This window comes from Pezoporus occidentalis, unplaced genomic scaffold, assembly GCF_034315485.1.
Source record: "Pezoporus occidentalis ecotype Australia unplaced genomic scaffold, CSIRO_AGI_Poc_V1 ctg55, whole genome shotgun sequence".
Lineage (NCBI taxonomy): Eukaryota > Metazoa > Chordata > Aves > Psittaciformes > Psittacidae > Pezoporus > Pezoporus occidentalis.
The window spans coordinates 2342510-2366397 of NW_026915888.1; the positions used below are offsets into that span (position 1 = coordinate 2342510).

Consider the following 23888-nt stretch of genomic DNA (forward strand, 5'->3'; position numbering starts at 1 on the left):
TACGAGTGACTCGCTGCGAGGAGGCTCATGGCAAGGGCAGGCTTTACACCAACACTACCTCACTCACCTATCTGGGCAGACTGGGGAAAGGTTCTAATAGAGGTGTTCAGCAGCACATCATTGATAATGGGTGTCCATGGCAGAAAATGGAAAACTAATCCTGCAAGCTCCACAGTATCCTTCCTCAGACATACACTTACCTGTCTCTAACCCTGCCACTAGCTTCACAAAGTAACACTGCTTCTTATGAACATAAACACATCTGAAGGACTGAAATACCAACATGCACTCACTCTCCCTGAGACTCTCTCATTCTTTTTCTTACTTTACAAAGATCCCAAATCCAGCCTTTGGTGTTCTATATTCAGCTATTACAATTCAGAATTTTAGCAAAGCTTTGCTTAAGAATCATTATTTTTTTGTCTTCCACTTGGAAGCCTTGAGAAGAATTCCTACAGATGGCATGCTGAGCCTCAGAATCTTTTATTCAATCAGCAGCCAAATGCACAGTAAATAGTCTGGACTGCTTTAATTGTACAAGTAAAATCGCAAGCAGCCAAGGCAGGGAACAGCTACAGAACATGCCAGGCTGTGACCTACTCATTACATTGTGGTTACAACTTTCACAGCATAAAAGACTAACAGGTTGTGTAGGCCTTAAGCTATTTAACAGAATGAAGGGTGGTGGTGATGTGCAGTGTGGTTGGGGTAGTATAAAATTCTGAACTGTGACTGCACACAGTTTTCATCTTGCTGTGATTCCCCCCCCCCCGCCGCCCTCAGAACGCTGGCTGTGGTCCTCCTTTTGTGTTTTCTTGGCTAGGGCACAGAGCAAACCTCTGCCTGTTCACCCACTCATTTGTGTAGAGAGGAGCCTCATGTGCTGTATCAGATCGAATACACAAACCAATGCAGCAGAGGGGCTGTCCTTAACCTTCACAGTGTGGTGAGGAATATTGCTGTATGAGTCTCTGGAGGGTTGCTTGCAAGGAGAACGATGGAGCCAGCACAGCTGCGAGCAAGAACCTTGATCTATCCTTCTCCTGACACAGACTAACTTCCTTCCTAACTGATGTGGACCTGCTGAGGCTGGATCTCAGGCTATGGTGGAGGCTGCCATAGAAAATGCTAGCCCAAGGCTCCCCTTTGCTGCTTCGAGTGATCACCACTGCCTCCAGATTCACACACTTTCACCTACCTACACCTGAAAGTGCCAGCATCCTGTTCCCTGAGAACAGCAATCACCCTGCCATCACTGCTGCATGATGACAACATCACATTACTGTGACAGGCACAAGCAAAAACTTATTCATGATCTAGTACCAAATACCTGTATCACCTACCCACCCAAACCACCACTGTTGACTCAAACACTGAAAACATAAGGCAACCTAGAAAGCTGGTAGCACATCACCTTGGGCAAATAACAGAACAAGCTGTGCTTTTATGTATTAAAAATAATAATAAAGAAGAAATACAACATTCCTGTGCTCTTCCAACAACTGGCAACAGGAATCTGCCTTGGGCAGATTCCCTGGAAAGCAGCCAAACTGTGATGTTTATAAAGATCTCGCCTATATCCATGGATACCTCTGGAAAGAGCTAAATATAACATTTTTCATGACTATAACATCTCTTCAATGTAAGTGCAGCAAACAGATGAGCTATTCAGAAAGACAGTTTCTGAAAAACATACATTGAAAGTATTTTTATTTTCGCTGGAATTTTAAAAAAACATAGGAATATTGACATTGCATTTAAAAACCCCAGGAAGTGAAAGATTATACATGGTTGCGTCTCTGAAATCCAACAGTGCAAAGCTGGAAGTCACAAAAACGTCTCCATCATGCCTTTTTTAGGATACCAGCATATATATATGAACATCTTGAAACAAGGTTTTTAAGGAAGTCTCCTCTGTCCAAACTTGAGAGTGCTCTTCATTAAACACACCCAAATCTGTCACTCTTCTGGGGACACACTGTCAAGAAGTCAGACAGTTCAACAAACAGGTTGCATGAAACATACCAAACCCCAGTTGTTAAGGGAAGGAATCCCGATGTATTTAAAGGGAACCACAGGGCTTTAGTTTGAGATTTTGACAGGATTTAGTTTGAGAAGTCTTCCCGTGTGTGCTGCTTCTCTTTGTTTTACTCACTGTATTAACATGGGCAAGTGCTACATTATGGGTGTTCTTATCCTAAATGCATCCTGTTAAGCTGATATAATCATTCCTTTCCTATGTTGCAGATAAGAGACACTGACGTTCAAGTAACAGACAGTTGTATGCAAACAGAAAGAGTCATTTAAATTACCTGAAGCTTCGAAAGAGAAGTTGTGAATTTATACATGATGCAGACTGTATGATTTGTCTTCCCCACGGTTAAAGCAGTATATACACAGCTGGTTTAAAATGACACATCCCTTCTCAACATGTCAGGTAAGAAAAGCTTTCTATAAAAGCCCTTTTGAAACTCATCATCTTGAAAGTCTTTCAGCTGCTACAATGATACAATTCAAATTGTGACCATTTAGGCTCCAGGTAAATAGACAGGAAAGTTAATTGCTTAAGAGTAGTAAGTGTCCATCATGAATACTAATGGTTATGGGGATGAGACCTCAAGAAGAAAGGTCCTGCCTGTCCCTGACTGCAGTGATAGTCAATATTTGTGGAATTCACTCATAAACATCATTATTAATTTTTACTTAGAGCCATGTCCTAACAGTAATAAAGATGACAACCCTGGGGGGAAAATCACATTGAATGTCTATATAAGAACACTATAAAAAAGTGACAAAGTCATATATCATTACAAAAGAGGTTCCTCCTTTTTTTCCTGACAAATTATTTTTAAACCAAGCAGGCTTTCATTCCTATGTCAGAGAATGAGGGAAAAAAATCAAATCCTGTAATTCTGATGTTTAGAAAAAAACAGGAAAAGTCTTTTCATACTACAAAACATTCCACTTTACAAAAACCCCACAGAGGTGTATATTCTGTTACCTGGATGATAAAGACAAAATGGGACGTTTCAAGGATAAGAAGATCTTAAAACTAGACCTCAAGTATTTCTGGGTAAAATTCACTTCTCTGATCACTGCAAGACTCTCTGACCTTGGGGGACGTTTGTACAGGGAGCAAATGTGTGTGAAGCAGCCAGAGAGATGCTATGGATCAGGAGAAAATCCTGCCTTTATTCTGGTGGTATATTATATTCCCAGTGTAAACTGATGTGATGTGACCCATCCCCACAATATGAAGCAGGTACAATTTCCAACATGAATCCTAACACTGTTTCATTCACTGAACAGTACAGTCTGTCAGAAAAATCAAAATCTGGTTTATTTTATATTCTTTATGATGAAAAGTATATAAACTGCACCTTTAAATTAAATCATGCTCCGCCCAGACTGCTCTGCATTAAGACTGATAACTTTAGTGGAGAGAATTCAGATGGTTCAGCAAATATCCATTTTCTGTTAAAAAACGTCCGCAAGACAAAATAAAAAAGTCCTTAATTTACAATAAGCAGTGTAAACAGCAAAAACAACAGAAGCCACAAGTGTCACGCACCAGCCACTGGCACACAGGTAACTCCAAATGCTCATAGAACTTTGTATCTTCCTTTGTTGGTTGGTTGGTACGAATTTTGCTGCAAATAAAGGAGAGCAAAATCACAGTTAAAAGTGAAAACAGAGAAAGGAATTGCAATGAACCCCCCACTAATAAATCCATATTATATATGCATAAGCAGTTCCTTAGCTTTGGAAAATACTTTCATGGGGAGGTTTATGATTTTGCAAAAGAAACAAAACTCAGTAATGGCTCAGCAGGACCAGTGGAACTGAGTGCTGATCTCAATAGCTACCTGAAGTGAAAAAGCCAAAGGCACTGTGTTGTGTAGTAGCATTGAATGTTATTCTAGAGAAAGCCAAGAATGTGATTTCTTAAGACGTATCTCATTTCAAAAAAGGAGGATGTTGAACACAGCCATTATTTGTTGGGTATGCTGTAAAGCTAAGGCAAAACAAATCCTTCAATGAATATAAAGGATCAAAATCAGGGGAGTAGTCCTCTCCTCTCCTTTCCTCTGCCTGATGGTGCTGAAATAAGGAAATGTATTGGGACTTAACTCTTTGAGGGGTTTTTCACTCAAAAAGCTCTGTTAATGTGTTATCTCCATCTGCTGGCTGGATAACAGCTGTGTGTTTGCCTGACTAAGCACAGTAATGTATTTTCTAAGCTGTTCAGCAAAACAGTCTTTGAGATCTATAGGTCCCTGATATTAATAAAAATGTAAGCCTGAGTGCCACCATTTGTGGAAATGGATCTCATAAAGCATAAATTAAGGCACTTTCCCTCTGCATTCTGGATATTTCACTCACCAATCTGATGAGCTCCTCTTTTATAAGTCGCGTGATTTCTGCCTTTGCTTTCTGTACAGCCAGTTCGTTGGCACCTGAAGACAAAAACATACCTTAAGCATTTTCTGTGTGTGAAGCCTACAGAATACCCACTGCTGGCTATTTTCAGAAACATCGTAAAGCTTGCTGAGTATCCTCAACTATTTGCTGAAGGACACTCTAGTACTGAACAGACTGCCACAGCTAGGCTGTGTTCTAAGGAAGATACTGAAACCAGACAATCATAAATTGCACTATTCAAAAATATCTTGGACAAGAGGTTTCTACTCTACTCAACCACTGTAAGATTTGCAAGATTTTTGTTGCCACTGATGTAATTCTTTATACCTTTAACAGCCAAAACCCACACAATTCTATTTTCTTCCTTACTTCACAATGGCACAGATTATCTTTGTGCTTATTCTGAGGAGAAGCATCTCTGTCATCCCCACAGATTATTTGACAAAGCATATTAAGATAAGCAAGTGTTTCTTCAGTAACTGCAAAGTAACTACAGTGGGTCTCTTAAATGAGCAACCACAGACATTATGACTAGAGTGACTCCATGTCCAATCACAAAACTAAACTCCTATCTTTAATGATAATATTTATAAAAAGAATACATACTCTCTATAGCCAAATAAATCTTTCGCTCTCCTTCCTTGGGTTCTTTGCCCGGAGGGAAGTAAGTTCCTCTGATTGTAATAGCAGCTTCAGAATATTCACTGATTCTCTGTAGCGCTTCTTTGGAGGTAACTTTCCACCTGGCAGTCTGCAAGGTAAAGGATATGGGAGGATCAACATGGAGAAAGGCACCACACAGTTGACATTACAGACAAAGAGGAGCACTGTGTTGTAGCAATCAGTCACAGCACTCTATTGCAAAAACACACACTGAAATTTCATCCACTTGTTTTCATGCAGGTATAGGTAGAAAGACCTTCATCTTGTGTCAGCAAGATAAAATTATAGAAGGAGGAGAAAAGAAAAGGGATGCGTAGTACTATTGAAGCAGGAACTCTAAGGACCTTCCACTTGGCTACACTGGAAGTTTAAAACTTGTATTTTTTTTCTTGTGATTTTCTGAAACAGCACTCGAGTATTTTATTTAGCACTTTTTGTACAGGATTAGACTTCAAGGGCAAACATATACTCTTAACGGCGGCAAGTACTTCCCTTTATCAAAATAAATGCCATTTATTCCTACCCAGTTCACCAGTTAAAGACAAAAATAAGTAAACCTTCAAATCTCCATAAATAAAGCCTAAGGAATAAACAGTGCCAGTTACATATTCTCTAAGAGGTACCTTATAAAATGACTCGCCCATCATCAAGAGGCTGCCCTATGTGTAACTTACACGTGATGGTACTGAATGGTTGCGTAGTACTTCTATAAAAACCAGCTTACACAGTCAGCTGACTTTTTGCTTTAGGCACCAATTTTATCTTACTTTATCATCTTGGATCTGCACTGTGTTCAGTGTTAACACATGTATGCAGTACAAGATGAGTCCCTCTCCCTTTAGAGGTTTCCCAGGGAAAGTGATGATTCTCAGTGATGAATTTGTGCTTGATAATGCGGAATACAAATGGTCAAAATAACAAATGAGGTAGATCAAGGCAGCAATACTCTGACTGGCAAAAATACACAGGTCATTAAAAAAGCAAAGAGCAGCATCAGCAGTAGTATGGCCTTTGAAATAAGAAGCTAAATAGTGACAAAGATTTAGATGTAAGAGAAGTCATTGGAAAGATTTCTGTACGATAAGAAACACTTGGGTTTTTTTGTGATATTCTCTGGAATATGTCCAAAGCATTGTGCTAGGAAGTGACAACAGATAGTGCAGTAATTCCAATTAGGCATAATAGGAAATAGAGACAAGATATTGTATTGGCATAATCATAGTCTAAGCTATGAGGATAGCCTTTGTTAAATAATTGTCCCTTACACTTGATTATAGCAAAGTGGTTACTTACCTGTGGGAAGTCATTGATCTCTAATTCTTCTTCGTATCTCTTAAAGGATTCGTTTTGTCCTCCATCCTGTTTCTCTTCCTCCTGCTTCTCTATGGGCACGTAATTGAGCTTAGCATTGATTTTTTCAGCCAGTTGCTCTGCAATGGTCTTGGCAGATACAGTAGGAGCTTGAATTGTGCCTCCTCTCAGGATAGCGTTTGTAGCCTGCTGCATCACATCCTGTAAAAAAACAGGTCCACGTTGGGAACGAGATAGCTTAAAGAAGTCCTTTATAACCCAATTGCGTAATCTTATTAGTAATGAACTAACCCTTTTCCAGGGCAGACACAGTATTTCCAGTTCTGTATTAAATGTTATTATCATATTAGCTCAATTACAAGTCCTGCAACTTGTAACTGGAGTAAGCGCAGCATAGAGGAGCTAAATAATGTAGTACTGTTAGCGGTGTGCAGAAGCACTAAATGAAATGGCAGCCACAGGACAAAGAACTGAACAGCAGTGACAACAACAATAACAACAACAGTAATAGGAAATGTTCTGTAAAGAGCCTGACCTTGAAGTGGAAGGGGACCAATACTTGTGCCTCTGCTCCAAGATTCTTCTGGGCATTGATTCTCAAAGCCAGTCTTTTAGCAATTTCCAACTTCTCTGCATTCCCAGCGGATGGTGTAGGAGCTGACGTTCCTGGGGCTGCCATGTCCTTTACTCTCTTCTTTGAATTGAACATGCTTTCAATTTGTTCATCGATCTAAAGAAAGTAACAGTTGTTATATCACTGCATTTACCATTAGGTAATCTCACCAGCCTGAAGAAAACACAAAGGTGCATTTAGTTTATATGCTTTTAAAGAAATTAATCTCATAATAAATGGTAGAAGCTGGTCCAGAACCACAACTCAGCAAAAGGAACAAACGATCTACTAATCAGGAAAAGGCTTGAACACAGTGTTTACTCCCGAGGTCATAAACCAGGAGTCTAATATAAGGATTAAGACATAGAAAAGGCTACAATGAATTTCTTTAAAACACTGCAAGTAAAAAGAAAATTACTGTAATTGACAGCAATCGTTCTCATTTCATTCTTATTTCATTTATACAAGATTCTTATAATAAAAAATGTATGTGACATTTACATAAGCACACATATTAAGTATAAAGTACAAGTAAGTCAGAAAGAGACTTTGTAGATCTTCAGAGATCTTGATCTTCAAAGCTATTTACACCTTATACCAAAGAGTACATCCAGACCTACTAATGGAATTTAACTAAGTCAGTAGCAAAGGACACAGAGTAACAAAAATCCATGTGTTCTGCAAAGTGTCATGTAACCTACTGGGAGGCAAACAAGTACACTGAAAATCTTTAAGCAATGTAAATCTTATTTTCAGGTGCTTACATCCACAGCTGTATCTTCATCATCTGAGTCTTGCAAGCCAAGAGCTGCTTTTTGTAGCTTCTTCCTTTCGTTAGCCAAAGCCTGTTCAGTTTCATCAAACTTAAAACCTTTCCCAGAGAATCCACTGCTTTTTTTAATCAGCTTTCCTTCCTGAAAGCAAAAACAGCACTTTTGTACTTGGAAGTTTAAAATCCCAATTGAGAGTCACAAAATAACTACAGAAATGTATAAATACTTATTCTAAATTTTACTTTAAATTATTTATTTAAAAAAGCAAATCCAAGAAAATTCAGAAAGCTCTTCAAATTTAACAATGGTATTTTACAATGAAGTGTAATAAAAGAGCAGTGTTCGTTCAGCTGACAGAAACAATACACTACTGGGATTTTCTGGAAGTACACATTTAAATGCTTTTCAAGTGCAGTCAAAAAGAACCCTTCAGTTTTTCTATTGGAAAAACTCTGAAGTCACTCTTCTCAGCATAAGATCCTCTGATGGCGAGAGCTCTAGAAATAACAATACAAATTCTGTGAAAAGAACTTCATTATCTTTTACGTGGACTTTGATAAAAGCCAAAGCACCCCATACACAGTGTTTCCCTATCACATACCAGATGACAGTATTTAACTTCTCAAGAACAGTCCTGTAAATGACGTTCAAGATCCCAATCCCAAAACCATTTCCACACCTACCTAAGCATACACATGTGGGCTCAGTGATGTCAGTGAGATGACTTACGTATATAAACTGCACAACTACACCCACGTTCACACACATTAAACTCAGCCCAAAGCCCACTACAGAAGAAAGAATTACTTACGGCTTTCTGCTGGTCTTTGAAGTCAGCCCAGAGCTTCTCCAAATCAGTAGGAATTGGATTCCCGGACAATTCCAAAGCCTTAATGATATCACCAGCATACCGTGCCTGATCCTCAGTAATGAATGTGTATGCATACCCCTAGTCAAAGTGAATATAAAAGATAATAAAGAAAAGCCTCTAAAGGCACTTTATCTCTAAATTTATGGAAGCACCCTGCACAGATGCTGTTGTTCTGGTCAATAAAAGCAGACGTGATATTCCTGCTTGAACTCTTTTATCAGGAACACAGAATGAATAATGTGATTCCCCAGAAAGCTGACCCAGAGGTAATCAACCACAGAGGATAGAAACGGAAGTTTTTCCTTTCAATCTTGTCAAGGTTAAAAGTTTGGAAAATAAAATCTTACAAATTTAGTAGGGCACATTTCCAACAGTGAAAACCACCCAAACTCTCAGGCAACAGATAGGATTTAAAAGAACATTCAAGACATCAGAAGAACAAATACGTTCCAACTTTTGTAGTACTGAAATTCAGAACATACCTTACGCATGATCACTCAAAACCCTTATATGCACTCTAAAGGAAAACCCTCTTCCCACCAGTAACATAAACTACTCCCTCTGTAGCTATCCCTTAGGAACAGCTTGATCAAGCAATCAGTAAGGAAAAATGTTCAGTAAAACCAAACCAGGCAAGTGATGATACATACTTTATTGCCAGCTCGTCCAGTTCTTCCTGCTCGGTGCACATAATCTTCATAATGGTTGGGACAGCTGTAATTGACCACCAGCATCAGCTGTTTCACATCCAAACCCCTTGCTGCTACAGATGTGGCCACCAGAAGTTTGCAGGTTCCATTCTTGAAATCATTAATGATGCTGTCCCTGTCATACTGATCAATGCCTGCCAGAAACCAGACACACAGTTCATTATCAAGCGCTGCTTTGTACCAAAGATCCAAACACCAACTTCAATCAAAAGCAAAGCAAAATTCACAGTACATTCACACTTTCACAGGCAAAATATATTAGCCAGAATGATAAATCTTAGTCTATTATCCAGAATAACAGAACTTTCATTTTTCCTGCTATCAAAAGCTGTTTACCACACCAGGATCTTCAAATGCTTTTTTAATATTATTTTCTATTTAAGTTCTTATATTCAGTTGAGACCTCATCTGGAGGCTTTGCCTGTTCTCTAAAGGCAACAGAAGTCTCAGAAGAACAGGAGTATTTTTCCTTCTTCCACTAAATGAAGAGTGGTTTTGTACTTACTCACTACTGCATTTTTAAGAGCATTATATATAGACAGTTTTCAAATGTTCTGGGATGGACAGTGTTCCAAAGAGATTTCCTCTTCTTGCTACTAAACTACTTCCGTTCTGTTACTACTTGATGGCAGAAAAGCGAAACAACAGCTGCTATTATTGTGCAATCTCAAGTAAAAATATCATGTAATATCCCCCCCAATGGCATTCACTGCTCTACAATAGCAAGCAGTAATATTCCCTGAGGTGTTAACACTCAGTAACAACTCTGTTGCACATTCCAAGTCAAGAGACATCTCTTTCCCACTTCTAAAGCAAAACCTGCTTAGGAAGAAATAACAACTGGTACTATACAGGAACTAAGTAGCTTCTCTTTGTAACTACCAAATATCAGTCTTCTTGTTTTGAGTTGCTAATATAAACCCTTAATGTTACCTCCATGAAGAGACAAGCAAGGGTAAGAGGCTCTCATTAAATCTTTCAACAATCCATCAGCATGTTCTTGTTTATCTACAAATATGATCACAGATCCTTTCTCTTGATAGTGTCCCAGGAGCTCCAGTAACTTCAAAAACTTGTTCTCCTCTTCTATGACAATCTAGAAAAAGACATACCAAAGTAGGAAGAGTATAACTTGTATGTTCAGTCATTAAACACATTCAGGGTGTATAAAAGTAACCAGGAACAGGAAATGACCTTTTCAGGCTGTTTCTACAGCCAAGAGCAAAAGTGCTGTTCAGCTCAGTGGGATAAAACAAAGTTAAAACCAAAGTGATCACTGTGCATTTGCAGACTGGGGTGTTAGTTTATTCTGAGTTCACATTTAATAAGGTCTAAACTTCTGAAACGAAAAGCTTTGTGGCTACATTGGCCTATATTCAATATTGCCAGGAGTAATTTCGTGCGAGCAAATAAGAAGGTAAGTGAGGCAGATGTGTGATACTCACAACGTGCTGCTCCACGTCAGAACAGACAACACTTCTGCCTCCAACCTGCACTTCTATGGGTTTACTGAGGATTCTCCGAGCTAGTGCCTCCATAGCTCTGGGAAAAGTAGCAGAGAACATGACAGTCTGACGGTCAGGCCTGACGTTGTCTACAATGCGCATAACCTGGTTTAAGAGGAGATTCCCTGTTAGTGCTGTAATTGAACTTCATACACAGATAAAGCTGTCATCTTTTGAAGTCAGGGGCTATCTGCACTACACAGACTACAAAACTTTTCTTCACAGATTTCCTCTTGGGATGTAGATGCTGGCACTGGAAGACAGGGAAAACTTGCTGGATGAGAAAGAATATGAAATGGCAATAAGCAACCTGACAACAGCCCAGCAGAAAGCTTAAGACATGCAGCAGAAACACTACAGCTCAAGAGATGAAATACAGGAATTTCTCTAGTTTTGGAGGACAATATAACCTGATGGCAACTGAAAGAGTCCTGGATGGCCAAAGCTGCCAGCAAGTAATCTGTCACTAATGCTTCCACCATTTTGTTCCTGTGTCCTGCACGACTTTGCCAGGAGACATCAGGCTGTATAAGCAGGCTACAACTACTAATATGACACTTGCATCAAGGGATTACATTGGACTACAAGATGGCCAAAAGTATCCAAAACAAGTGTGTAAAAAAATAGCAAGTTTACATAAGAAATTATTGAAAACAAAGCATTAGGGAGAATAGAGAAAATAAAGTCAGTTCAAACTGTTGCCCGTATGCAGTACATCTCCTTGAACACTCACTGACAGTGTAATAATAACACAGCTCTGCAAAATCCTGTAAGTGGCAAAGAACATCTTATGGCAGCATCACTCATATCCTTACTTACCTGAGGCTCAAAGCCCATGTCAAACATTCTGTCTGCTTCATCAAGTACAACATATGTGACTCGACGGAGATTTGTCACCCGACCTGTGAAAGGAGAGGAAAAAACACATGGGAAACAAAATCAAATGGACATCAAGTTTCCCCTCAGGAATAACTTTTTAAATATTTTATAGTCTCACTATCTTCTAACAAAGACATTAATTTATTGTTATAAAAAAATTCACTAAATGTGAATTTTCGTGTTCTCATTTTAATCAGGAATACATTGTGGGAAACGTGTAAGTATGCACAAGGCCCTTTTAGTTTGTCAAACTCTTCTCTTGCATACCATCATAGGGCCAGAAGAACCTGTAAAATTCAGAAAAGTGCCCTCGCCAAAACACATCATAAAACTAAGACTGAGATGAAGCAAGGAGCCACATCAGCCATTATCTGACAGCGACACCTGGAAAAAAACATATTAGAGATTACAGCGCATGTGTGGAAGGCAAAGCCCAGTGCTAACTGCTGCAGCCTCAGACAAACTCCTCTCATACATATCATCTGTAATGCTTCTTTGGAGCTAGAAATCACTAGTTGAGGATAATCATACTAAGTTAACTGCTAGTAATAGGCATAAAACAGAGTAAGCAGTCTTTTCAAAGTGAATATATAAAGATTGAAACCTACCCAGTAACACTACTAAGTTTAAGGACCACCCCAAACTCTGGGACAGCTGGAGACAAACTAAGTTGTGTATCTGTGAACATTTAGAGATTCTGATGGACAGGATAATTAGCACCCTTCCCAAACAAATGGCCAAGAGATTCCCTTTCACGAGAAGGATTTAACTGAAGGATTTAAGAATCATATTCTCAAATGATATAAACATGTGAACACATTCAGCTCCAAACAGCTGTGGAGCGCCACTGTCAAATGCTCTCAGAATGGAACAGATTGCTCACACTTCCTGCAACTACCACGCAGACTTGTGCCTATCAAACTACAGCAGAATTTGGTCCTTTCAGCTTCAGCAAATTGGAGCTGAATCCTCAAATTACTTGGTAGAGATTTAGCGCTGCATTTTTTTAAGATAAGGAATTCAGACTTAAGGAACAAAATAGGTATTTCTTTATATCTACATATCTAGTTAACATCTTAACACTTTCATCCCCAAATAATAACTTTGTAAAATTACTTGGGAACAGCATTAATGTACCTACCTTTGACGATTTAAGTCTTGGAAGCCCAGTTCTATATGTCTTGAAGGTACTTTTTCCACAGAAGTTAAATAATGTCAACAGTTTAGTAGAGGTTTTGATGTGGAATAATTTAATAATAAAACTTTATCTAATAAGCATGCAATGGTTACACTAGGACAAAACCTCTTAAAGCTGCAGTGGCTCAGTTGAATCAATCTGAATATTTGATATAAGGTCAATTCTTTTACTTTTGAACAGTTATTTAGGGAGGGCTTCTTTGGTTTTAAAACCCAACAGATAAGGGCAGAGTCAGAGGCTCTTATGTGCAAGTGGGTAACTGCTGAGCTACGCTAATGATAATAAAGGATCAATGGGCAGACAAAATAAGCAACTCTTACATAACCTTTATCTACATGACTTGAAGGTAAAGAATTTGGACCAGCACATCTTAAGTTTAACAATGATAAACATTCTCAGAAACTCAAGAATGTATTTATTTCCTGTCCTCCCCAAAAAAGTCAAACCAGTATTTGATTTAACCTATTACTACTGCTATATATTCTCAATAGCAAGATAGTGCAGCCTGAAGAGATATAAGAAAATTCCATAAGACCATTTATCAAAATACATGATCTTTGAATTTGTTAGAATTACACAACAAATATACAAAACTCTCCGTAGGAAAAGGTTTTCTACTCACCATTGTTAGCTGCTAACATGTCAATCATACGCCCAGGTGTGCAAACAATTATTTCAGCACCTCTTTTGAGCTCAGCAATCTGATTTTAAAACAAAGTGAACAAACTGTTAGAGTGGGGTTTTGCTTTATGATTTTTTAAAAACATGTGTCGTAGAATCCCAGACTGGTTTGGGTTGGAAGGAACCTTAAAGCTCATCCAGTTCTAGCTCCCTGCAATGGGCAAGGACCCCTTCCACTAGAGCAGCTTACTCCAAGCCCCTGTGTCCAACCTGGCCTTGAACACTGCCAGGGATGGGGCAGCCACAGCTTCTCTGGGCAACCTGTGCCAGCGCCTCAGCACCCTCACAGGGAAGAGCTTCTGCCTAAGAGCTCATCTCAGTCTCCCCTCTGGCAGGTTAAAGTCTTGTCCTGTCCCTACAGGCCCTTGTCCAAAGCCCCTCTCCAGGATTTTTGTAGCCCCTTTAGGCAACGGAGCTGCTCTAAGATCTCCCAGGAGCCTTCCCTTTTCCAGGCTAACAACATACACTGCTATACAAGTGTTCTGCTATTGTGAATTGTAGCCTCTAGCAACCAAAGCTGAAGGACAACTAATACTTCTTAGAATTTTCAAGATCAGTATGTTTAAGGCTATGTTATGTGCAAACGCTTAAGCTCGTGTCTTACTACCATTCATACAGAGAAAATCTATAATGAAGGCTGCAAATGTACTGGATTTATGGGAGAGAGAAAGTAAATTCACTGCAAGCGTAACATTAAGGTTCAGGAGTTATGTGTGTTTTTTACATACCTGTTCGCTGATTCCTGTCCCTCCATAAACACAGACAACTCGAAGCCCAAGTGTCTTGGAGAATTTCTTGCACTCCTTGGTGATCTGCAAAGCCAGCTCACGAGTAGGTGTCATGATGACAGCTGAAATGCACAGCATTTCCATCAGCCATTGTAATACAAGAGGTGTTCTTTATACAACAGAAGTTAATCTTTCGTAATGATGTTTACAGGAATTTACTTATGTTTTTCTTGAAATTACATTTTAAACTAGACATACAAATTCAGACAATATGAGGGGGTAGAAATCTGGTCTAAGTTTCAAAATCAAAGGAGTAAGATCTCCCAGATACAGGGACACATGAGTGCTCTTGAAACAGCATTAGACAGCCCAGTGATCACAAACAACATCATGGTCATCATTAATTACATTTTAAAAAGCCAGTCATTAATAGACAGTAGTAAGTAAATATTCCTTCCTATAGCCAAGAGAAGAACTGAAGACCCTTCTAAAGAATATGCTTTTCAGTTACTTAAATAGTAACGATGAAAGTAAGAACTGTGTACCTATGGGACCTTCTCCTTCTTCTAACGCTCTCTGATCCATAATGTGTCTGAACATGGGCAACAGAAATGCGATAGTTTTTCCACTTCCTGTTTTAGCAATGCCAATCAAATCACGGCCATTCATAATTGCAGGGATAGCCTGGGTCTGAATGGGAGTGGGCTTTTCATAGCCATGCCTTGAAGAAAGGAAAAACAAAAGATACTTTAAAGAACAAAGTAGGATTTGATAGATGTGAATTGTGAAGTCATGCTAAAAAATCTGTATATTCATATTTACTGATACACATAGCAATGCCATTCAAAAATACAGCTTAAAATGAGCAGCAAAAGCATGATACAAACGGCAGAAGAATAGTTCATTACAACAGTCCAATACAGACCAATAAGCACTCTGATGACTATAAATGTAACATCTACAGACATGGATGTGTTTCACTGTGACAAAGAAAAAGGTTTTTCTCATAAACATACAACAGAACACAGTGAGCAAAGCATGATACAGTTCATAAAGTGCTTGCTTACTTTTTGAGGGCAGTGAGAATCTTCATGGAAATACCACACTGCACCCAGGTTTTTATTGGTTTCGGGCAGCCTTTTCCCTTGACTGTAATCCCCTCCAACTCCAGCCTGTACACATTCACCTCTGAAACAGAGTTTGCATTACAACAGAGCCAAACTTGACATTTCTCTACTACCTTGATCAAGATACTCTTGAAGAACTGATTTTATCACCACCACAAAAACAGCTCTTAGCTTGTTATACATACATACAGGAGGTGGGTGAAAAAATCAGATGCAGATTTTACAGTCAAAGCCTCACATATGATTATATGAAGTTATCCATAATAGTGATCTGACTCAGTGTTTTTCTAGACAAAGTTGCTCCAAACGCTCTTTTTTACAGTCCAAAAGAATTTGCTGTTTCTTTGCACATCAAAACCTGTCATTCTTTTCTTTAACAGGACCCAAGGCATTCTGATTGTATCTGTCCTTACCTTCTTGAGTCATTTTAGCTAGCTCTGGTACTTCAACATAGAAGTTTTTCCTGAAAGGTTCATATTCAATCTTTCCATGATCCACTGGTTCTAGCAGCTTCCTCTGCTTGGTCTGATAGCCAGTCAGGGCAGTCTGGAGATCAACTTCCTCCTCTTCTGAGGAATACTGCACAGGTTATAATTTGTGTGAAAATTAGTATGAATGGTATTCCAATAGGCATTGGCTTTCCATTTGTGGAGGAACTTCACTCAGCAGCAAGTTACTCCTTACCATATAAAACCAGATGCTAAAATCCCACTCTCAGTGTGAATCCCAACTGTTCTGTCACCCATTTCTTTCGTGTTCCTCCCAAACCTCAACTTTCACCACTTTCTGTATCACCTTCATGACTTCATGAATACTAACTAGCAGCCAACTCATTGAACCCACCTCCAGAGAGGGCAGCACACATCTACTTACTTGCACCACCTCTTCCTACTAAAACACATTTGTTATTTACAGCCAGTGTAACAGAAAATGCTTATATATTTGGCTTAAGTGTGCTGCTGCCTACTTGAACACATGATTTGACACCACATTTTGTAGTCCTAGAAACAATCAAATTCCTTCCTACTGTTTCCTAAACTGTAACAACAGTACAAGTAACAAGAAACTGCAAGATCAAAAATCCTGTGACTGTGGTTCTGCAAATTAAATAACTAAATATTTCTCTCCTAAGAAATGGATAAATCCCAGGACTATCCCCATTCTCATGTCTCTTAAAAGCAGCACATTGCCTTTCATAGTAGAAGTACAAGACACTTCCATTACCTCCATTGCATCTTGGTCATTCTCCATGAGCTCCCCTTTCTTCTTTTCTGACTCTGCCGCTGCCTTTTTGGTTGTCACCACAGTTACTACTTTGGTAACAGTTGGTCCAGATTTCTATAAAGACAGTAAGAATTACTGTGCTATCATATACAGCAAAACCCACACTGCATAAAACATACAGAGCATCTGTACTGCTGAGTGCATTATGGTGGTTTGGGATTTTTTAATTCACTTCGTTCAGGGAAATTTCATCAGAATAATCCCTGATACAAAGAGCTTGATAAAAACACCAAGAAATTAAAGCTAAGGCAAAAAGGCGTTAAGTGCATCTAAATGACTTCTTGCTTTTTTGCATTTCCCCCCTTTTCTTCCAAAGCCATTGTGGTATTAAAACACGAAGCTTAATAAGAGGTTTTACCTTTTCACTCCCACCTCCACCTTTCACGCTTCTCATGTTGAACTTCTTCACCTCTTCTTTTACTTCTTCCATATAAGCATCTAAAGGATCTAACTCTTCATCTTCAACCTCATTGCCTTCTTTTTCTCCTTCTGCAGTTTCCTCCTCATCATCTAATATGAACAAGAAAGATGGGAATAAAACAGACAGGGTAAGAGGAGAGTGCTCACATGTGTTAAGCTATAGTCTACACAAAAACTACAGTCCAGTTTTATCACTGTACCATTTTGCCTCATATAAATCTCTCCAGTTTGTTAATTTCAATTGTATCTTAAACCATTTGAAGCCGCGACCACATTTAGGCTTTGTTATTTTACAGTTCTGAAAAGTAATGAAATGATTTACAATGTAATTCTAGCAACAATAGTATTTTAACTGTAATATAAATACCATCATCATCTTCTAAACTCCATTTTTTCCCCTGTTTCATCTCTTCAATTTCCTTTTTCAGCTCTCCTATGTTTTCCATCGCCTTCTTGCGTTGCTCTTCCCGCCACTTCTCCACTCTCTCTTTTCGTTTTCTCATTTCTTCTTCTAGTTTGTTCTGATCAAAGTTCTATGGTAAAACCCAATCAAAGAGTGAAAATTAATGGCCACTGGCTTTGGTCTATGCTTCTTCAAACAAATATAACTAGTATGTGAGTGTGAACTTGACACCCACCAACTAGTCCACCAACTTATCACAACAGAAGTCAATGAGAAGTACTAACATCAACTATAACGTTTTCAAGTAAGGAATGCTGTCAACTGTTTTATTTTCATGAGAGTAGCTTGTGTCTCATTTGTAACATAATAAAAAATTAAACTTTCAGTTATTTACTAGGAAAAAGTATTTACTAGGAAAAAGCACTGTGACTCAGACCAGTCATTTTCAACTCACTGTAGCCACTGACTGATGAAAGGCTAAAGAATTAGCCTGTTACCCTCTACTTCCAAAGGTCCTCTGGGACTGGTTTATGCATGGGGAGCCCTCACTGACTATGCAGCAGCTTCTAACGAAGGAGCGTTAGTAACAACCTTCTGGTTTAGAAGGGTCAGCTAGAACTGCTGGTTTGGGCATTCTTCATCTAGGCACAACTTTTTGTATCATAGAATCTAGTGAGCTTCCCTCTCCCCCTGTTCTTTGATTCCTGCTTGGGTCCAGACAACAGAATGTTCAGCTCCTCTGCTGTCACCTCATCTGTGACATATGAGAGATCAGGCTTGTCTGGGGTTTGTGGTCTATGAGGTCTAAGAGGTTTGAAATCTTGAATTGAGAAGAAGGTTTCTCATGCCAAGAGGCAGAAGCATACCCCATGACAGGAGTGTGTGTTACTGAAGAGAATGCTCTCTCATTCAGTGGGGATTTTGTCCAGCTCTAAGAACAGGTTTTCCTTCATTAATGCACTAATCTATGGCTAACTTAATTCCTAGTTTAAATTCTTATGTTTTAAATTTGTAAGTATTAGGAGTTTCTACCTCAGTGGCCACGGTATTTGGGGCTCCATCTTTATCCTTCTCATCTTCTTTGTCATCTTTGTCTTTTTTCTTTTCTTTGGAAACATCCACACCGTCTGTCTTTTCTTTAGATCTTGACCTGAAAGGGAAGATAAAAGAGTTCTGAGAACATCAGAGCTTTTCTCAGGGGGAAGATACACATGTGCTGGATAGAAACAGAACTCTGAACACCCTGTACTGGTTCATGCTTTTAAATACATTAAAAAGCACACTGCCTTCCTGGGAATCTTTCCATGTCATGGAAATATTCCTTTTAACTACCAGAAATGCAGAACCTACTGGAACCCAATTCACACTGGTTCTCCCAACCAGCTGCATCAGACATGTTAAGCAGTGGGAACAGCTCATAACAGTACAGTCACATAATATTCTCCTTGTTCTACAAACCAAAGCTGTGTCTGATGATTCCCTCCATGCTACCAACAGTTCTATGATGGCTTGTCACAATAATACCAGAGGACATAAATACCTGTTTTCTGTTTTCCTGTTCTTGCTTGGACTGGAGGATCGAGACCGTCTGCCTCTGCTCCTGCTTCTAGAGCGCCTCCTCTCTCGGCTCCGGGATCTTCTCCTCTCTCGGCTCCGTTCCCTTTCTCTGCTTCTTGAACGTCTGCCATTGAACATAATTGCATTTATTTAGCCCGTGATCACAGTGTAATTTTAGCTGCTGTTGAGGAACAGGTTGTGAATGGAATCCAACAATCATCAAGACCGCTAAGAACTTACAAACTCCAGCATCAAGAAACCATTTAATTGCCAAAATCATTAAACATAGTAAAACCTATCTTGGACAACAGCACACTAATCACAGTGGAAGGACATCAGTGTTCAGGTGACAAGCATTCCTATCCCATTTGGTTGGGACTGGGAAGCCATACCTTTGGCGCTTCCTGTCCCGCGATCGAGACCTCCTCTTGTCCCTGCTGCGGGACCTCTCACGTCTCCGGTCGCGATCCCGACTTCTGGAACGTCTGTCTTCACGTTTCCTCTTGTCAGATGGAGAACGGCTCCTGGAGCGGCTGCCAGAGCGTCCCCGTGACGCGGAACGCTTCCGATAGTGCCTGACCATGAATACACAGAGAAAGGAACAGTTACAGTGAGAGCAATCTGCAGTTAAAGGGTCACATATAAGTTAAAAGGTCACATATAAGTGGACAGGCCAAAAATGATTACTTACCTTACTTGGGCTTCCTGAATCTCTCAGCATTTGTAATCACCTTGCCAAACAGATTAATATTTATGTATATTAATCGGTACATATATGTCTACTCCTAATGATGATGGAATTAGAGGTGTTGGTCATGTTTTTGCTTTGATTTAGAGTACTACTATAAGCACATGAGAACACTAGGACATGAAGAACAATTGCCTTTCCAGAAATCCACTACTTTCCCTTACACAGAGCAAAAGACAAAGACTCTTTGAAGCCATCTCAAAATGTCACAAGCAAACACAACTGTTCTTTGTCGCTTTTTGTACAGTATAGCATTTTTATCCAGGTTAGCTACGCACATTGCACCTCTGCTCAACAGAAATGCTGCCCAGCTGCAATTCAAGAAGCATAAACCCCTGAGCGTATGTGACACAGCAACATCACAACAGAAGTCTGAAGAAGTCAGCAAGGCCCAAGCGGTGTGTGAAGGAGATGGGAATCTTTTTCTCCCCTCATTTAACACTCTTATCCCAACCACACTGTGGGAAAGAGAAGGGCTAGGAACCCCATAGGAAACTCTTGGAAGTCACAGAGGGGACCTCGATGGTGACCATCTCCTCTTCCTCCAGTTCCTGATTTTCAGTCACCAAGCCAGAATAATGCCCTTGCTCACCCTCCTATAGCCCAGGGCCCGCAGACCCTTTCTTCCAACAAGCCTGGGAAGCAAGAAGAGAGAAGACAAGACCTCAAGCCCTCATCTCTTTCTTTTCCTTCTGTCCCTGCCACACAGAGTTGTGTTACAACCATACTGGCACTAAAAATAAAGCTTATTTCAGCACCTTGATATATTTAGGTGCCACGTACACTTGGCATCAGTACGGTAGTGCATGATATCCATACCCTGCCAATCCACAGCATAACTGAACGCAAAGAACATTTGTCAGTGTAAGGTACCACTGATTTCCTTGGCATCTAAGCCACACAATGCCCTAGGATCTGCTCCCCATGCCTCCCCCTTTCTAATGTTTTAGACAACCAAAAGTACTACCTTTTCCCCTAGGGTATGCAATAAAGCTGAGATGCTTTCAGGGTTCAAAAGCCCCAGTCACTGCCCACCATCAGCTGCAGCACATGCAGCCCACCCCATCCATCTCCACCCACCACTCACTCAATGCCTTCGCTTTTAGAACTCTTTGTAAGCACTAGAATAGAAAATGAATACACGTTTAAACCCACTTCTTACATTCGTTTTAGCCCAAACAAAAGACATTGTCACTGTCACAAGAGAAGCTGTCCTGTGATGAGAGAGGGGCTCCTTCTTCAGTGGGAGCAGTTTGGTGCTCAGCTCCCAGGAGATTTTGCAGCCTGAGTCTCTAACCATGCCCTGCTGCAACAACCCCTGCCCCAGCCAGTCTGAAACTGATTCAGAGCCATCTATGGGAGCAGAATCACTGATCTGAACCCAATCTGGTCGTTAAAATTTCACCTCCTCTGCCTCTCTCTGTATAAATCTCAGCTGTGGCTCTCGGAAGCTGTTACCCTGCAGAAACAACCACACGTAGGGCCTACTGAGGCACCGCTTTGGTGTTAAAACCTGATGGTTTGGTTAAACCAGGAAACAGAGACGTGCCCCAGCAGCACGTGTAACTTATGGAGCTGGCTTAAAGCCTGGTAGGTGCGAGCAGCTGCAAATCGGGCCCGACCAGAGACACCCGAGTAGGCGGTCACATCACCGCTGTGCGGGCTGCACCTCCTCAGGTGTTCATAGCCGCTGCGAGAGGACAGGAGGTGCGCGGCCCTGCATAAACTTCGGGAGAACGAGCAAAACCGTCTAATCCGGGTATAAAAACCCAACCCGGGTAACGACGCCACGGCTATTGACTCAAAGCGAGCCGGCAAAGGCCAAGCGGGGTCAGCCGGGTTCGTGCCCGGGAGCGCCGGCTCTTCGGGCCCAACGCGCCCGGGCAGGTCCGCGACCCGCGGGCTCCTGCGCCCGGCTGCTCCCGGGGCCCCGAGGCCCGGCCCCGAGCCTCCACAGCGCCTTCACAGCGAGCTCCGCGCCGGGCCGGGCCCGGCCCAGCCCCGGGGCCTGCCCCAGCGGCCCTCGGCGTGCTCGCCGCCCTTTGTTCCTTACACATCCACCCGCACCGCGCTGCCGGACCCGCTCCCCTCGCTGCTGTCCGTGCCGGCCGTGCCCCCGCTGCCTCACCTGGACTCCCGGCCCATGGCGGCGGTGGCGGCGCGCTCCCTCCGCTACTCGGCAGCGGCCATTCCGCGCCCCAGCGCCCGGGACGAGGAGAGGCACGGCGGGAAGGGCCCCCCTACTTCCTGCCGCCTCGCACCTGCAGCGCCTCCTGCTGGCTGGAGGGCGCAGTGCCCCTGCAACGGACAGTGCCCGGCACATCCCAACGGCCCGGTCCCCGTCTCCCTCCTCCCGAGCCAGGCCAAGCTGCCAAGGAAGCGGGTAACAAATATCCTTTTAATAGAAAACACTCAGTTTGGCACTGAACATGGAACAGAACCAGGTACAGCAACAGAGAGAGGATAAAAACGGAACAAAAGGGATTCAGGTGTTGCCCACAGGTCACCCGGAGCGATGCCCATGCAGCCGAGGGCAAGCCGAAACCATCGGATGAAAACAAGCTGCAACGTTCCAGGTTGGGCCTCACAACAGATTCATTCCATTGCTTGAAGAGAAATCCCACTTCATCTTTCCTTGGATATCGGATGGTGCAAGGGACGGAGCAAACACACCGCAGGTGGGGCAGCTCTGTGCTGTTTAGCTGATGAGTATCAACATTTCACACTGAGGATTAAGAATTCATTGCTTTTGGGAGATGTTAGTACAGGGTATTTCGGCAGTTTATTTGTATTACATTGGGGCACATAAATAGAGTCAGAACAAGTGCAACTTCAGAGCAAACTCATTATGTACATACCTCAACCTGAACTGAACTGACAGCCATTTCAACCTGCTGAAATTCCTGTCTAAAAGAAACAAATGTAAAGCTTCTGAATAAATATCTGTGCTAATAGAACCAGATCAGAATGTTCTGCAGCCCAGCTGTGGGCACCTGTAAAAGAATCAGTAAAAACCAGCCTGGAAATAGCCAAATCGAAACATAAGCTTCTTGTTTTCATGCCACAAACAAACCTGAATCTAATGAAGTCATCAGAAATCCTGTGCTACAGGAACAGCAGGAAGCCTGAACAAAAAGGCAGCAGAACACAGAGCCCTTTGCTTTACAGAGCCATGGTCAAACTTTTCTGCTCCCTGAAAGTATTTCTGCAGACAAATACTGAGATAAATGAGTGTTTCCCTGTGCTAAAAAAGGGCATGGCTGAGATTGCCTTAAAGTCCAGATTCTAAGCAGAAAGCTATAAGCCGACAACACTGCCAAATTTAGCTTCAATAGAAAGTTTGGAGATCATCAGTGTTTAAGTTGACACCTCCTTCCTTTCCCTGTGCAAAATTCATGCAAGATTGAGAACAAACACATTCAAGAGCTTCTCACGTTAACCAGAGACAGGATTCAGTTGTATTTGTCAACCTCTCATCTATGTGGCTGGACATCAAATGCTGTTCTCCTTTCCTCCATGTTCACGTGGGAGGCAGCTCAAAGCCCTGGGTTTGATTTCACTGTCACCTGTGGTACAGGGTTTAAACAGGAACAGTCCATGCAATTTCAAGGGGGCAAGGTCGGAAACACCCCAAACTGAGTTGAGATGAAGAGCTCTGCTGCATCAAAGGCTGAGCACTCCTGGGTATGATGCTGCAGGAGCAGAACTCCTCTGTTAGGAACCTATTTACAGGATAAACAGAGACAAACTGCAGAGATGAATGTCATATTAAAAGGTGTCTTCTGCAGTCCTGCAAAGAGCTGGACAACAAATAATTCCCTTTTAAGTTTTACATGTAGCAGAGCAAACAACAGATACTGCGGGTTGGTTGCCAATATATACAGCTTTCCCCTCATGAAATTAACTCTTAAAGTAAAGAAAAGGCATGAGGATGAAAGCACAGGAATGGCTGCACTAGGATTAGGTTGCTGGAAACTCACAAACAGGCGAGATGA

The 23888-nt window shown here is 41.2% G+C and overlaps 1 protein-coding gene across 1 annotated transcript; it reads right to left on the reverse strand.

The window, feature by feature from the left end:
* Positions 1–3318: 3318 nt before the first annotated feature.
* On the reverse strand, positions 3319–22157 carry DDX46 (DEAD-box helicase 46). Its single transcript, XM_062638078.1, has 23 exons — positions 22022–22157; positions 19538–19720; positions 19129–19269; positions 18621–18738; positions 17553–17718; positions 17124–17275; positions 16706–16819; positions 15895–16060; positions 15422–15542; positions 14900–15075; positions 14355–14476; positions 13568–13646; positions 11688–11770; positions 10809–10973; positions 10297–10459; positions 9304–9497; positions 8594–8731; positions 7774–7923; positions 6932–7126; positions 6379–6597; positions 5029–5173; positions 4384–4457; positions 3319–3650 (listed from the first exon to the last, which is right to left on the reverse strand). Exons 1-23 carry the CDS (start codon positions 22036–22038, stop codon positions 3603–3605), a joined length of 3129 nt encoding a protein of 1042 aa, XP_062494062.1. The 5' UTR covers positions 22039–22157; the 3' UTR covers positions 3319–3602.
* Between the last annotated feature and the right edge of the window lie 1731 nt (positions 22158–23888).